Source organism: Lithobates pipiens, unplaced genomic scaffold, assembly GCF_037356315.1.
Source record: "Lithobates pipiens isolate NorthernLeopardFrog02 unplaced genomic scaffold, aLitPip1_a1.2 Scaffold_8, whole genome shotgun sequence".
Classification (NCBI taxonomy): domain Eukaryota; kingdom Metazoa; phylum Chordata; class Amphibia; order Anura; family Ranidae; genus Lithobates; species Lithobates pipiens.
In genome coordinates this window covers 296,411,236-296,428,920 of record NW_027507903.1, presented here as the reverse complement: position 1 = coordinate 296,428,920, position 17,685 = coordinate 296,411,236, and the positions used below count along the sequence as shown (strand labels likewise).

Here is a 17,685-nt window from a genome sequence, read left to right as displayed (position 1 = left end):
CATCAAAAGGAATAGACTTTTGTATGTAAATTTGAAAAAAAACAGTAAAGTTAGCCCAATTTCTTTTGTATAATGTGAAAGATTTTATGCCGCGAGAATCCTGATCTCTATTCCAAGTAAAAAAAATTGTGATTCTGATTTTGGCCAGAATCGTGCAGCTCTAGTGCATGTTATCAGGCCCAATTGACCAGGGTCATTTGGGTAGTTTCGGTTGCGATTATGAGTTAAAAAGAGTAAACGCAGTTGACTGATAATATCTTCAGCCAAACACTAATAATTAGTGAAAGAAATGTTTGTGTGTTATCATTCATATTCTCTGAAAAATGGCCAAAAAAAATCTAATTCTGCCAGGGAATGTAAACTTATCAGCACAACTCTAAGGCCCCTTTCACACCAAGGCGGTTTTCAGCGCTAAAAATAGTGTAGTGCTTTAAAAAAAAAAAGCCCGCTTTCACACTGGAGCGGTGCGCTGGCAGGACGGTGAAAAAAAGTCCTGCTAGCCGCATCTTTGGATCGGTGTATTCACTGGGGCAGCGTGGCTAAACCGCCCCGCTAGCGGCCACATACCGCAACTAAAACGACAGTAAATTGGTGCTAAAAATAGCGCCGCTTTACCACCGACGCCCGCACCGCCCCAGTGTGAAAGGGGCCTAAGTCGGTTAAAGAAAAATAGAAAGCCAAGGAGGCCAGAACAGCAGAAATCCTCAGCTAACATTAAACTGGACAGAATACTCACCGCTAATGGCTGCTCTGGCAATGCCTGTCTCTCCTCTTCCTCTACGCTTTTCCGGCAGCTCTGGCAAATCCATAGCGGCATTTCACCCAAAAGGTTCTGTGCCAAGGAAGGCATGAAAGAAGCAGGAATTTCATCCATGGCAGAGAGCACCCCATTGTGAGGCGCTGAACCCAACCAATCTTTCCTTTCCCGGTGACACAAGAGGCAGCACGTTTGTACAAACTCACTTGAAGAAGGTAATACCTAAAATAAATAACAGAGTGATGGATTTCAAACTAAGAACATAAAACACAGGTCTCAGTTTAAGTGTCTAAAACATTAATGTTGCTTTCCTTTTATAACCATCTTTACCAAAGACAAAACAGGAACATGCCTTCATCAAAATTATATTTGAAATTACTATTAGGCTTCATGCATACTGGATGTTTTTACCATGGCTGTTTGGGGCATCTGGCAGTTTTAATTTGGGTTGTTATTCTGCCTCTAATTGCGCCTGCATGTTAGCCTATGTGTCCATGCACACACACAGCGCATTTAGGAGCAGCTGCGTTTTGAGAGAAAAGGGTTTGACGTGTGTAAAACGTGAGTTAACGCTATGTGCGTTTAGTGCTTGAGCGTTACTTCCTTTCAATGTCCAGAATAAATTATTAGACTGGACAATGAAATTAACACTCAAGTGCATGACACGCTTAAATGCATCTAAACGTGTTACAAGCAACAAGTGTTTGTTTTTTTTTCTACTAAAAAACGCTGATGCCAGGAGGAAAGGTTTCTAAAAGAGTTGGCAAAACACCCAGTGTGCATGAAGTCTTATGCCCCATACACACCTATGCATGATTGCATACAAATTGAAACTCCTAAGGTTTGACCTCATATGGTTTTGGTAAATCTGAAGGAAAAAAAATCAGCAGAAAATCTGATACGTGTGCATGGGGCTTAACCTATACTCTGAACTGGAAAAATGTAACAGGTTCCTTTTACAGTTCATCACAAAAGGAAGCAAAATATGGGCTAGACCAGTGTTTTCTGTCAAGCCTTTAAAATTATGGACACAGTCTGGAGGCACCCCATTCTAAAACGTTAAAAAAATAAAATAAAAATGATCCTAATAGTTTTACATAATGCATGAACATTCACACATGTAAGACACCCGTTAGATGCGATTTATTCTTCCAAAAACCAATAAACTTTTGCACACTGGTACTGACTAGTATTCCAGAGTTTCCCTTCTCCCTCAGTTTCTCAATCACTCAGCTAATGTGACCCCAGCACTGACAAAGAGGGGCAGGGAAGGGTCATTGGTTGTTAGGATGCCGGCGCCTAGAAGGTCATAATGGTGCACAATGAAAACCTGTGGTTTTGTGCAACTAAAAAGACAGGCTTCATCCATCTGCTGGCTTGTATACAATTTTGGGGCAATTTTTAGGCATTTTGCCAAGGCACCCCTGAATAAACCTCAAGGTACCCTGGTTAAAAAAGGCTGGGCTAGACCACCAGGATCCACATTATGTTCTGGGGTGTCAAGATCAAATATACAATATACTGCATTTGTGGCTTCTATTTCCAATACAATGGCAGAAAGGGGTCTTTATTCCGATAAGAATGGCTAGTTTTGAATGCACACCTTCATTTTAAGACATATTTTTACCAACACTCTTCCTTAATCTTGAGGGCTTCACCAATAAAAAAAAAAAACATAACACATAAGGTCTTTCTTCTATACATAAACAGACAGTCCCCAGGATTCAAACAATATAGTTTTTGACAGGTCCCCTTCCCCACTTCTGGAGACGGCACCGCTACACCGTCTTACAAATTCGGCCCCCCTCCTCCTCCCTCCACTGTCAGGCCAATTAGAAAGCGCAGCGCTCTTCAATAATGCGCAGTAGGGATCTGGCTGTGAAGCCGAAAGGCTTCACTGCCAGGTTCCCTTACGAGGAATGGCGGCAGCTGCACCTGATGGCTGATCCGAAGATCAGCTGGTGTGCCGACATCACAGGCTTAATGGACAGGCAAGTGTCCATATATTAAAAAAAGTCAGCAGCTGCAAAATTTGTAGCTGCTTACTGATTTTTTTCGTGGGGGGGGTGGACTTCCGCTTTAAAGCAGGAAGACACACCTGCTGGACAGCAGTAAGCGGGTTGCCACCTGTAACCTCTGGAGTTTGTCCAGCGGAAAGAACACTCCGGCCAGAGCGGAATCCAGAGTCCGACCCAGATAAAACTATTTCTGAACTGGAATCAGCGCAGGCTTTTGGCAATTTATCAGCCATCCAAAATCTGTCAGTTTAACAGCGATCTCCACGTTGCCCCTCAGGGGCGCTAGTTAGCCCAGATCAGCAATGCAGAGGAGAGATCAAAGGGTAACACATAAACTGATAACGCTCCTCTCACAGCAAAGCGGAGGAACTGCGGATGTTGTGCACATATCGGAATGTGCAGGTAGGCATCCTTGACGTCGATGGAGGCAAGAAAGTCCCCCTGATGAAGAGATGCCACCACGGAGCGAATGGACTCCATTCTGATCTTCCGCACCCGCACAAAGCAGTTCAGGGCTTTGAGGTCCAGAATCAGACGTACTGTACTCTTTTTTGGGGGGAACTTAAACAGGTTTGAATAAAAACTCTGGAAACGTTCCGCCACCGAAATCCGGGATGATCACTTCTTTAAGCAACAGGCCTTGCATCGCGCCTCAGAGGGCTAACAAGTGGTCTGGAGACGGACGCAGATTTGATAGAAAAAATCTGCTTGGGGGACAAGACTGGAACTCTATCTTGTAACCAGACAGAATCCCTTCATGGACCCACATGTCGTTTATCAGAGAGGCCCAGAAACCCGCAAAGACATTCCCCCCCCCCCCACCCAGACTTTGGGTAAAGGCGCCCTTTCATGCCGAAGGAGCCTTATCTGGGGGTCTGGAGAAGCCTGCTCTCGGTTTGCCCGACCAGGGTTGCTTAGAACCTCCCGAGAGGGGCTTGAAGGACTTTTTTAGCCTTTATCAGTGGACCCTGAGGGACGAAAAAACATTGTGTACCAAGAAGGAAGGCCCACGCTTGCGACGTGGCTCCTTCCCCTTTGACTGTGGAAGAAGAGTACTTTTTCCCCACTATGACACTCTTAATGATATCATACAGAGCGGCCCTAAACAAAACAATCGCCTTGAAAAGGCCAATCAGCTAGGGCTTTTTTTTTTTTTTTTTTTTTTAAGAGGCCTGGTCCGCAGTCCAACACTTCAGCCACAATACCCACTGAAGCACTACCGCTGAAAAAAACAGACAACTTAGAAAGCAAGGTAGCCGCGTCCAAAGAGAAACTGCAGATAAACTGCAGCCCCTGGACCAGCTGGTCCGCCAATTCAGTGAAGGCAGGAGGAAACTGATCATCCTCTAGGTCACACCACAACAGCTTCGCCCACTCTGTCAGTATTTGAGACACCAGGGCAATGGCCAGGAGCGGCCAAAGCGCCAAACCCGCAATAGTGAACATAGAGCAACTCAGAGACTCTGCCTTCTTGTTAGCCGGATCTTTAAAATCCAGAGATCAACAGGAATCATGGCTTTGTTCAAATCGAGAGACTAGAGGATCCACCACAGGTGGAGTCGTTCACTTCTTGAGAAGACTCTCCTCAAAAGGATAACACACAGCGAAGCACTTTGGGACCACAATGGGAAGTTTTGGACGCTCCCATTCCTTATAGACAAAATTGGCATAAAAGGAGGGATAAGGGAACACCTTTGCCACGTGAGACAGCTTGCGGGTTCCAAAAAGGACCGGCACCTCCACCGCAGCCCCATCCTCCATTTTTAAAGTTTCGTGCACAGATGCAATAAGTGCATCCTCCAGTGCCTTCTCATGTGCAGCCACCGGGGCAGAGGAATCATCCTGTCTGAAAAATGTAGAAGCACGGCCGCAGACCCCGCAGGTTGAGCCCCGTCAAAGGCAGCCAAATCAGATTCAGGATCTGATCTGATGAGAAAGATGAAGCAGGGGAAGGTGGTGGACGCTTCTTGCTAGTCTGGGCCCAAGAGCCACCTCGACCTGGCCGCCAGCCATAAGAAGTCAGCAGGCACTAGGGGGAAAAAAGACACCGGCTAAAGTAAAATGGGCACGCTACACGAGGCTGACAGACCCCAGCAAAGCCCCTGAAAGAGAAAGAGGATCCGGGCACCAGACCCTCGGGAGTGCCTAGTGAATCCCTCCCCCCCCCCGGTAAGCATTGCACCAGGCGGCGTGCAACCCCTGCCCACCAGTACTCAACTCCATCCTCCAGGATCCATCATGGCACCACACTACCCCATATAGAGGAGGGAGGGCAAAGACTCCAGAGACCATCCACCCTAGGAAGAGAGGGTACAAGGCTGGAGGGAAACACGCAGGACTGACCGGCCGACCCAGGGAAGGGCCCGTGTCTACCACAAACCCACCAAGGGGAGAGGAGGGAAATTTACTCACCATACCAGGACCAGGCATGCACCGCTCCACACAGAACCTCCTTGCCACTGAAGTGGGGGGCTTTCGGCCATGAGGGACACCGCGACTCGAGCCGATAACAGGTCGTATGTGACCTCGTGAGACGTTTAACTTGCATGGCCAGTCCCCATCCAGTGGGGCTATGTCGCGGCCGACCTAGCACGTAGCTGCGGTCTGCATATGCTCGATCTCACATTTACACCAAAATGCAATAATAAAAAAATCCCCTTTAAGACCATTGGGCACGAGTGACGTTTGAGGTCGCTTCCGCCATCCAATGGTGTGGAGCCGAGTGGGTGCCATCTTTCCCTCACTCGGCTCCATGCCTGTCAGGGAAGAGGACCAGATCCTCCTGCCACTATCGGCAGGTCTGGTAAGCGGCGGAGACCACCGGGAGTGTGGCAGGAGGGGTCCCTCTCCTGACTCCAATAAACGTGATCTTGAGGCGAATCAGCTGCAGAGACCACTTTTATCTGAAAGATTACTGCCCGCTGATTAAAGGGATACCGGGGTTATGGCAGCTATCTGCTGCCATAACAGTATTCCTCTTCAAACAGCCGGCTTAAAACAACAGCGGGCGGACCGCAAGTGGTTAAGGTCCCGTTGGCCCGCTAGCGCCCGGAAAGTGCCGCTAACGCACCCCAAAAACGACCAGCACTTTAGCATTGTTTTAGAGGCACCTCAGTGTGAAAGTAGCCTTTAGGAGTGAATTTCCCTTCCTAGGGGGTGATTTCCTCCCACTTCTTGTTGTCTCCCTTTGGGTGCAAGTAGGAGTCATTTGTAAGTCTGACGTTTGTAACCAAGGGACCTCTTGTATACAGATCATCAGATGAAAATCAGTCAAAGATTTACATATCTGTGTTCTTCAGCATGTGCTCAAATATTTTAATTTTGTAAAAAGGATGGATGGAATGTGTTTTAACATTTGGATACATCCAGTTACCCCTGAAGCCATATTTTATGACAGCATTCTTCCAATACTAAAGTCAGACAAAAGCTCAAACATTTGGAAAGATTCCCTAAAGTTAAACCTTACCTTTCTTCTTAAAGACCTATAAAGAGTCCTCTCCTATGTTGAAAGTGCTTGGTCTCCTTTCCCTGCACACCGTCATCTCCACAAACATTAAAAGCTGCATACATTACATTTTAGCTTTAAAGCAGAGTTCCGCCTGCAAAAAAAATAAAAATTAGAAGTCAGCAGCTACAAATACTGCAGCTGCTGACTTTTAATATAAAAAGGAACCTAAATGTCCAGGGCGCCTGCAATGTCCTAACCCGGCACCGCAATCTTCAGTAATAGAAACTGGAAAGTGAAACCTTGCGGCTTCACAGCCCGTTTCCTACTGCGCATGCGTGAGTTGCGCTATGCGTTCTGCATGGTCCCTGCTGTGGGAGGCCCCGGGTGGTCGGTTCCTCTAACCCACGGTCTGCCGCAATCTTGAGGCCTACACGGCCTGCTGCATCCTCCACAGCAGGGTGCCGTGATTCGCGGGAGATTGGCTGTTCCACGCTCCTACCTCAGCAGCACCTCTGAGGGAGGCAGGCGGTAGTTGTGGTGCCTGGAGGCTGTCAGCCGGCTCCGATTAGGCCCCAGTGTGAGACTACAAGACTGCCCCAGCTAGAGCCATCTGCTGTTCCCGCATGAAAAACCTTCCTCTCTGCAAAGCATCAAATCTTAAAGGGGACGCAACTGTCCTTTTCATGACAGGCAAATGCAGATTCTCCAAGAAAGCAGCTGGCCAAATATCCTGGCGTTCACTGCCGACCACACGGGCGGCAACCATTTAGCCAACTACCTCCGTGCCTCCAGCATCTATTGCAGTACAGACAGACACGGCAATGGTGGCTCTCAGCTCACCGACTCGGGAAGGGGCCTCTACAGCACCACAGGTGGAACCGAAGCCACTTGGGGAGCAGTCCACCACGATGATCGAGGCGGCCATAGAAGAAAATCCTCTGTGGAGGGAAAAATTGACACTCACTATTGAATGCGGGCTAATAAGACAAAATATGGACAAATTTAGAGGCTGCCTCACTGAAGCGGAGCACCGTATATCGGAGGTGGAGGATACAGCTGCCTCTACTGTGAAATCCATGACTGAATTGCAACAAGAGGTTAAAATTATTATGGCCCGTTTAGAGGACGCCGAGAACCGCCTGAGGCGCAACAATGTGTGGGTGGTTGGGATCTCTGAGGGTGCAGAGAGACAAAACCCTGTTGTGCTTGCTGAAACCTTTTTCAAACAACTCCTGGGCCTGCAGCAATTGTCACCTGTATATGTTGTGGAGCACGCACACAGGGTGCCCACTGATCGGAGGCTTGCTGTCACGCGGCCACATGCATTTCTGGTTCGCCTGCTCAACTTCAGGTAAAGGGATCTCATTCCGGCAGAAGCTCGTAAACACCCTAAATTGAAACATGATAATGCGGTCATACATTTATATCCTGACTTTTCTCCGGAGCTGCGAAAGAGGCGGCGATCTTTTACGGATGTCCGCAGGTGTTTGAGGGAGAAAAATCTGGTGTACAGTATGCTATATCCTAGTCGCCAGAAAGTCATTCATTGAGGGGCCAGCAAATTTTGCATAGAAAAGGTGAGAGTGTTGGATAAAAAATGTGACTATTACCCGAGATGTAGTATCACTGGACTGTTTACATCACTGCTGGATGTTTTACTGGAAGTAATATTACCAGATGTCAAGACCATCTATCAATACCTTCCCCTCCTGCAGTGACTGCCTTATCGGATGTGGGGAATGTGTCATGCCACCTAAGTACACCAATCCAGTAGATGCGGAAGCTCTGGTTCTGTCTCGTATGCACTGAACTGCACGTCTATCTTTAAAAAGTGGAAGAACTCTTGGAACTATTCACTAATGTTTTGCTCTTTCTGTGATCAAAGTTTTTCCAGCAGTTTTTCAGTTCAGTTGGCCTGGAGCAAACAGGGCATTGGGTTCTTGAACTGTTACTGTTACTTTTTTTGGACTATTTTGTTTTTCTTTTTTCCCTTTTTTTATTTTCAACTTTTGTTCTGTGTTTTATTTTTATTTTTTTATTTTTTTTAAGCTCAGTCTACCCCTTACTGATAAGGCCTGTGCAGAGGGATGTTTTACTTGCCCAGTATGGTAGATGGAATTCACCTATAGTTACTTAATGACCGAGTATTCAGCTTCCTCCCCCTCCCCCACCCCCCCCCAGGTCATCTCCTTTCCGAGTCCCATATCTGTCCTCATGTTATACACGACCTTACCTAATGAGTAATCTCAAACTTCTTTCAGGGAACGTCCGTGGGTTAAACTCCAAGTTTAAAATAGCACTGGTCTTGCAATACCTTAAATCTTTGAACCCCCACATTATTCTTTTACAAGAGACACACCTGGTGGGTAACAGGATATTGTCCCTCATCTGAAACTGGATACAGAGAGCCATACACTCAACCCATTCCTCTTATGCCAGAGGGGTGGTTATTTTGATTCATAAAAATCTGACATTGTCATTGATCGTGTGGCAACTGATCCTTTGGGATGCTATGCTATTGTTGTATTACGACTGTTGAATCTCAACTAATAGCTATTGCTAATGTGCATGTCCCTCCTCCTTTCAAAAATAAGGTGATATACCAGGTGTTGGAAAAAGTTGCCACCTTTGGCCCTTTGAAGCCACTCGTGGCGGGTGATTTTAACAATATACTGGACTACTCCTTGGACACCTCAAACCCGAACAGGGCGCAAAATCTGAAACTCTGGCATTGGGCAGAGTCTGCGGTTCTGGAGGTGGTCTGGCAATGGAAACATCCTGGTGAGAGAGGTTACTCCCATCTTTCCCACGTCAGTACCTCCTCCCCACGCAAAGATTTGGCATTTGCAAATCCTAAGTTGTTGCCCCATATCTCAGAGGTCTGTTACCTGGCTGGGGGTCTGACCACACCCCCTTGCAGGTGACATGGACTCTTGCACCCTGGATGGGTAAGTGAGCCCTCGGTTTTGCCTCATTTACAGGAATATTGGGAACATGAGGGCTCGACGGGGGGACCTGTAGCAAGGAACGCATTCAAAGCATCCACTAGAGGGGCATATGCATCGGCAGGGGTTGAGAAAAATGCCAAGTCCGATGAACTCCAGGCTTGTGAAACAATGTGCTACATGCTGAGACACCCACCACATACTCCCTAACTGAACTGCAGATGGCTAGAAGGGCCCTATTAGTACACTTCCAAAACCTCACTCAAAGTAATTGCAGAAACAGGGCTGAGGAACTATTTGAGAAAGGGGACAAAAATGGGAAGCTGTTGGCGTACCCGACTGCAGAAACACAGACACATGCGGCTATACCTTAAGTTTATTCCTCGGAGGGTAACATGGTGAATGAAAGGGAGGGCATCATGGAGGCTTTTGTAGCATACTACGTGGACCTCTAGTCTGCTATCCCACCGTATGACCAACAGGTACTGGACTGACCTGCTGGGCCCCCTCCAGATCCCGGTGTTGTTCGATGAGGTGGTGGCCAGTTTTGAGGCCCCCTTCACGGAAAAAGAATTGGCGATAGCTATTGCATCCTTTCCTAAAGGGAAATCGACGGGACCGGATGGGCTCCCAGCGGAGTGGTACAAGCAATACTTCTTGTCGCCCAGACTTCTACGACTTTACATGGACTGTTTTGCACAAGGGTGTTTACCAACTTCCTTTTACAAGGCACATGTAGTGTTATTACCCAAACCTGACAAAGACCTGCTCTGCTGTTCTTCATACAGACCCATAGCCCTGCTGAACATGGACTTAAAAATACTCACCAAAATGCTTGCCAACAGACTGATGAAGATTATACACCACTTAGTATCACCTGACCAGACAGGATTTATGCCCAAAAAAGCCACAGATATCAACATACGGAGAGTATATACCCATACACAATTGGGAGCAGAGTCGTCCTCTGGTAGGCGGCATTGGTGGTTTTTGACCTGAAAAGGTCCTTTGATTCTATTGACTGGGGCTACACGACTCATATACTGCAACACATGGGGTTTGGCCCAAAGTCCCTCAAATGGATCTTGCTGCTGTATGAGCAACCGGTAGCAGCCCTCCGTGTCGCCCTCAGTGTCTCCGTGCCGTGTGGGGGGGGGGTGGGTCAGACTTTTCCACTGTCCAGGGGCACCAAGCAGGGGTGCCCTCTTTTCCCTGGTCTTTTTGCATTGGTAACGGAGCCCTTTGTGAGTGCATTGCGTTCCTCCCCCCAAATCCAGGGCATTAAGGTAGGCACCCTAACTGAAACCACAGCACTTTATGCGGACAACTTGGTTCTGTTTGTCAGTGACACCAGACCTTCTCTACAGGCTGCGTTGGCACTCTTAGATTCACATTGTTCTAAATCCAAAATACTCCCCTTGCGCTCCCATCCTATCCCTAAACAAGTTGACCCCACCATCCCCCTCCAATGGGTGTCCTGAATCAAATACTTAGGACTACAGATTACTCAGTGTCTGACTTCATCAATCTCAATATTTCCCGGCTGCTTGTTATAATGACCAAGAAGTTTCAGGCCTGGAAAAACCTCCTGTCTCTCATTGGGAAGATAAACTTGATAAAAATGAAAAAATTCTACCCCTTCTATTGTACAACCTTAGGAATTCCCTGGTTTGGATCCCCAAGTCCATCTTTAAATCAATAGATTCCATTATCTACTCCTTTTTGTGGTAGGGGGGAAAGCCCCCCATCTCAAATTAGCAATACTACAACAGCCATAGGGGGAGGGGGGCCTCGCGGTTCCTAACTTCCACAAATAATTCCTGGCTGGACAGTTGACGGTGAGCCACCACTGGCAGACTACTCCTCCCGATGATGCCTCTGTGGGCTCCTACGAGGTGGTCTCATAGTCCCATACCCCCTTACAGCCTCCATGTGCTCAGTAATGAAGGCAGGGGTCATGGCCCAGGGAGACTTTCTCCCAATATCCCGCTGTGGAGGAACCCCAATTTAACCCACTTCTTGGGTTACCCAGATCGAGTGGTATGGACCAAATATGGTATTAAAATCTTGCTCCACACAGTACTTTCTTGTCAGTGGATGAATTAAAACTAAAATATGATTTGCCAAACTCACATTTCTTTAGGTACATTCAATTGCGGCATGCTTTTTGCTCACAATTTGGTAGGGAGCCCCTTGACCTTGAGCCCAGCGATCTAGAGCTACTGACCCGCAGTGAATCACTGCAAAAAAACGTTCCCTGCTTATATAAAGATTTATTCCATGAAACAACCCTCCTGTGGGGGCCTTGCAGGAGAGCTTGGGAGGCCATGGCTCCGGAACTGGACAGAGACGATTGGGACGATATGTGGGGGACTGCATTCCAGTATTTAGTATCTAGCAGAGACAGATTGAGCCACTACAAGTTCCGACACAGAATCTATCTCACCTCGGCTAGACTGGCAAGGATGTTTGGAACCCAGCACTCCCTGTGCTTGAGATGTGCTGCACCCTTAGCTAATTTTATGCATATTTTCTGGGAATGTTCATCAATTAAAGCTTATTAGCAAGCCATTGCCTCCTGTATAAGGTCGGTCACTTAAATCTCTATCCCTGTGTCCATTGAGGTGTGTCTTCTACACTTAGTGGAGCCTCTGGCTATTTCCAGGGCCATTCGGACCCTTCTTACCCTGTTACTGTTTTATGCTAAAAAGAGCATTATCCTTTCATGGAAGAGCTCTGTGTCACCGACTTGAGTCTTGCAAAACATTGGTCAACAAGGTAGTGCCCTTTTACAAGGCTACATACTTGAGAAGAGGGGCTATGAACAAATTTGAGAAGGATGGGGGGGGTGGATGGCTTCCATGGACACGACCTCAGATTACATCACACTAGAACACAGCCCAGGATGCTTGGTAGGCATAGTAACTCGGATAGGAGTCTTGAAGGGTCGAAGAACTGGCACACTGCATATTTGGGGATGGGCAACTCTCCTTAATTGAGCCATGTCACTAGGGGGCAGGAGAACGTCACCACTCCACAAAGGATATTTGCTAGATCTTATGTGAAGTCGCTGAATTGTATCCTTGTGTTATGGTAGACTAACTCTGGCTGAAGGTAAGAATGTTCATGTACCTAGCTGGGAAAAGTTAGGGGGGATACTTCACAAGTTTCTGCAATACCCTTTGTGTTGTACTGTTTTCTGCACAGGGAAGTTTGTGGCTGGTTGTTGCCCACAATGTGTGGCTTCTTATAACATGTATTGTATAAAAACTGAAAACAAAAAAAATCTTAAAAAAAAAATAAAAAAGTCTCAAGGTTTTTCACCCTAATGCATTAAGGTGAAAAATGTTCTGTGCTACAGCTCCCCCACAGACCCCCATTTTTCTTACCCAAGCACAATCCAGTACTAGCGCAGCAGCTCCAGCCCGTCTCTCTCCTTGTTGAACAGATTGATAGCAGCAGGAGCCATTGGCTCCTGCTGCTGTCAATCAAATCCTGTGACACAGGAGTGGGGGGCAGGACCAAGTCCCACTGTCTGTCAATGGATGCAGCAGCGGGACTTAAGAGCGAGCCCACACTGGTGGCTTTCCATGGGGGCATCCTATGAAGATGAGGGGCCTGGAGCACTAGTGGGGGGACCCCAGAAGAAGACGATCAGGGCTGCCCTGTACAAGAAGTTTTACAAAAACTTTAAATAGTCAGAACTAAAGATCTTCTGCAAATGTTCATGGGTTGAGCAGACTTAAAAACTGATTCAGCAGTAAAAAAATAAAGCTCCATTCACACTTAAGACTCCAAAGTCATGCTTTTTCCATTGCAGTTTTGATCCCTATTTGGATGGGTGCAATTTTGGCTGTTGACTTAGACTTTGACTGTTGCACAACTGTTGCATTGATAACATTGAGGTACAGCTTTTGAGAGTTTACATTGCAGTCTATGGCACTCTAGTCACATGAAAGTTGCATCAAAGTACTGCAGGAACCTTTTTAAAAAGTTGCTTAAATTTGAATGGCTTCCAATGAAATGCATGGGCTGCAACTTTATGTCTCCAAAGTTGCATGACGTCGCACAAGTGTGAATGAAACCTAAAATTAGGTCCAATATAAGCATAAGTGGAGTTTGTAAGGGAAAGTTGCACACAAATACATATCTATTTTCTGCTTAGACTGGCAATAGACTGCATTCAGTCAATTCTGAATGGAGACCTCATGATGTGTACAGATCCATGTGTTTCTGAATGCCTGGGGCAATAGAGACATACTTCGGATCTATTTTTGATAGTGTTGCCATCTGGAACATGGATTGAAATGTCATTACTAGGCAAATTCACAGCAGGGCACTACATAAAATGTATATAAACACCTAAAGATAACTGTTAAAATGCATTTTTTTCAGCATTAGGTCTGCCTATATTGTAAATTAAAGCAGTATTTTTTTCTTTATTTTATTTTCAACTGGTAATCAGGCCAATAGCACTTCCTGTCTTAGGCCCCATCAAGTGGATCTGCATCCTCAGCAGGTCAGGCAGTAAGGACACAGCCCCGCTGTTCTCTATGGGGTGGTCGTATGGAAACAAACTGCTTGTTAAGCCGGCTTCTGTTGAACGTGCAGGCTGGAAAACCATCATCCGACTGCCTGATCTCAGTGTCCCCCTGTCAGAACACAACAGCTCAGCGGGGGAGAATGCTGGACTAACTTTGCATGGTTAGTACAACAGCTCCTGACTGGAGCTGTCCGGGTTTTTTTGTGCAACCCTCGAAAAAAAAAAAAATAACAGTGTGCACCAGGCTTAAAAAAAAATCAAACACAAACTCAAGCTAACTTTTTTTTAAGTATATACAGCAACAGTTGTCCTTTTTTAGATAAAGGTTTCAATCAATGAATAAATGACCACCATAGTAAGCACTAAACTCTGGTTTAAATACAAAAAATTCTATTCAAATATTTATTACTTTAAAACTGTACCTTCTATGGCTCCCAGCCTTCTCCAAATACCCAAATTCTATTATTATTCTTTTCAGTCAATGAAGTTGCCATCTTAGCCTCTGTTTGATCTGCAGTTATCATGGTGCTGCACACATGATCAACTATGACACCACATGACGTCACATGCAGGACTTTAGTAATTTCGGCATTGCCAAAATTCTTACACTAAGCTGCGCATGCCTGATGGGAATTTTTTATTTTTTTTTTTTAAAGCAGAAGTTCCACTTTCATAACTAACAGTTCAGGCAAGGCTTGCCTTGAATGTAACCAATTTGGGATACATAAAATCGTTGGGATAAGTAATGAATCTGTATTGATAATTTTTTGGAAAACTAAGATATAATTTAGTGTCACCTGAAATGGTTTGTTTAAATCCTATAACTGCCACTTTTGCTTAACAGCTAGGTCTGTTAAAAGTTGAAAAGTAAAACTCCTTTTAACACTTCTGCAACTTGGGATCCGACTCGCGAGACCTCAAGTTGCAGGACACGTGACATTTTTTTTCTATGAGAGAAATTCCTGCTGACACTACAGAAGGTGCTGCGACGTCAGAAAAGGCTTCTGCACTGCTTTGGTCGGACTTTTGATGTGACTTTGGTCCAGAGAATGTAAAGTGAGATCAAAGTCGCACTGGAAATTATGCTACTTTGGAGACGCCCTAACGTAAAATGAGCCTAACGTCTCATACACACGATCGGAGTTTGTACCAACTTTCCTGTCAATTTTTGTACAAAGGGCATCAGCCGAGATCTTGTATTGCATACACACGGCAGGACTTTTTCAGCCAACTTTCACCAAATCACGTGGTTTTTCTGCTCTTTACCGCCACCTTTGGTCAACTTCTGTATGGTTGTCTGATCTTTTGCATTGGTTCTGAGCATGCGGGTTTGTACGGGCCTTAAGACTCACTGCCCGGAACCCCAGGTGGAAATAAGGTGAAAGGAATGCCACGTACACACGTAGCAGACTGTCTGGCGGACTTTCCGAACGAGCTACTTGCCCACACACGGCACTTTTTCAGCGGACTAATACGACGTACTAAGTCTGCCGGACTATCCGCCGTACTTTTGAAATGAACGGACTCGCCCACACACGCGGAGGAAAGTCCGCTCATTTTGAGCACGTCTCCAGGTAGCCGGGGCCAGCGAAGGATGCGTAGCTGGCCCCGTCACCTGGTATGGACTTAAAGAGGAACATCTATGCCGCTATGAGCTTTTTTGAGCATAAGCTTTTTTTTTCCCCCCCACAAACTCTACTAGTTTGTTTTGTTTTGTTTATACAGTGGTTAAGAAAAAAATGAAAGTTTTTTGTGCATTTGAGCTTCTTTGAGCTCTTTGGGGCACTAGCTCCTCTCAAAAACGTGAGTTTGGTGGGGGTTTTTCATGCCTGTAGTAGATTATGCCTGAAAAAGCCAGTGTTCATGGACACATTTGGCAAACATGAAGGGGGGATTCTGGGCAGAAAAAAAAAAAAAAAGGAGCTCAAAAGCCTGTAGGAGCATGACCGCCTTCCAGCTGCAGTGTGGAAGCTCTGCTTGCACTTTCTCTCCCCCCCCCCCTTGCCACATTTGGCAAAGAAAACAGGTATCAGACCCTAACTTTTGCCTAAGGGCGCCGTGGCAACCTACGCCAATTGCAGCCCCTCCTCTTTCCCCCCCTCACTGCCTTCTGGGAGACACACAAAGGTCCCAGAAGACGGCGGGACCATTCAGAAAGCGCAGAGTGACTCAAGCATGCGCAGTAGGAAACCGGCTGTAAAGCCGCAAGGCTTCACTTCCCGTTTCCCATAGTAAGGATGCCGATGCCTGCACCTGGAGCCGATGGATGGGTCAGCTTCGGGTGCCGACATCGTAGGCTCCCTGAACAGGTAAGTGTCCTTATATTAAAAAAGTCAGCAGCTACAGTATTCCAGGCTGGAACTGCACTTTAAAGCTGAACAGGTTTAGTTTACTTGTGCTTGGAACCAGTACAAACAAAAAGGTGGAAACTGAAAAGTCTCTTCAAACACTTTTTAGACCGTTGGAACAGAACCACTGTACCACTGGAACAGGATCCCTATAAACATAAAGGTTACTGTTACACCAAGACCTGTTGTGGCTTCTTTTTATCCAACATTGCTGCTAAAAACAGAGCAAAACAGGCTACACGTTACAGCCATAGAAATTAATATATCTCACATACACACTCACCGGCCACTATTAGAGACACCTGTTCAATTGCATGGCAAAACAAATTGCTAATCAGCCAATCACACGGCAGCAACTCAATGCATTTAGGCATCTAGACATAGTGAAGAAAACTTGCTGAAGTTAAAACCAAACATTAGAATAGGGAAGAAATGGTATTTAACTGCTTCAGATCCGCACTAAAGCGCGGATCTGCTTTGCCGGGAGTACATCTATTGACGTCCTCCCCTTTGCAGGCTCGCCACGACCCCCTGAAGGGCACGCACGGAGCACGCTGTGATCACCCGAGTCATGTGATCAGCCAATAACAGCTGATCACGTGATGTAAACAGAGGATCGGTAATCTTTTTTTTCCTTCTCACGCAGACTACAGTGCGAGGAGAAAAACAAGCTGATCACCGGCTTCTGTTTGAAGGGACACCGGTCCCTAAGAGGAAGAGCCTCATAAGTATCCACCAGTACCCGCTGCTAGTACCAGAAATCAGTGCTACCTATCAGTGCCCACCAGTGGTGCCAATCAGTGCCTCAGTGTCACCTAGCAGTGCTGCCTGTCAGTGTCACCTACCAGTGCCGATCAGTGCCCATCACTGCCACCTATTAGTGCCCTTCAGTGCCAGCCATCAGTGCCGCCTCATCAGCGTACATCAATGAAGGAGAAAAACTACCGGTTTGCAAGATTTATTAACAAAATATCAAACGATTTTTCTTTTTTTTTTTTTTAAACAATTGGTCTTTAATTTTACCACCACAAAAGAAAGCTCTATTTGTGGGGAAAAAAATGATAAAAATGTAATTTGGGTACAGTGTCGTACGACCGTGCAATTGTTGTTCAAAGAGTGACAGCACTAAAAGCTGAAAATTGTCTGGGCAGGAGGGGGGGGGGGGGGGGGGGGGGGGGGTTTAGTTGCCCACTAAGCAAGTGGTTAAGTGGCTTTGAACATGGCATGGTTATTGGTGCCAGATTGGCTGGTCTGAGTATTTCAAAAACTGCTGATATACTGGGATTTTCATGCACAACCATCTCTAGGGTTTACAGAGAGTGATCCGAAAAAGAGAAAATATCCAGTAAGCAGTAGTTGTGTGGAGGAATAGCTCCATGATTAATCTTTAAAGAGTCGCAATTCTACTCCCCCCAGATCTTAAAACAGAATTTCTAGATTCTAAGCGACAAGTGCAGAGTTCTTTGCTCACTTCTGACAGCGGACAAAAAAAATAAAAAAAATAAATCTAGGCAGCCGTCAAGTTTATCCCAACATATCGGAGATAAGGAGAAACATTTCCTCCTTACATCAAAAGGAATGAACTTTTGTCTGTAAATGAGATCAGTTTAACCACTTAAAAAGGGG

General features: G+C 46.1%; 1 protein-coding gene across 5 annotated transcripts in view; it reads right to left on the bottom strand.

Annotated features, from left to right (window-relative positions):
- FAM193B (family with sequence similarity 193 member B) overlaps positions 1-17,685 on the bottom strand; it is a 110,563-nt gene that overhangs the window by 71,848 nt on the left and 21,030 nt on the right. For 4 of the 5 annotated variants that reach the window (XM_077472519.1, XM_077472520.1, XM_077472521.1 and 1 more), the window contains exon 2: positions 737-979. The exons of the other annotated variant lie outside the window; for it this stretch is intronic. In XM_077472519.1, coding sequence (XP_077328645.1) covers positions 737-979 — 243 coding nt within the window. The remainder of the gene's footprint in view (positions 1-736; positions 980-17,685) is intronic. 5 annotated transcript variants of the gene reach the window in all.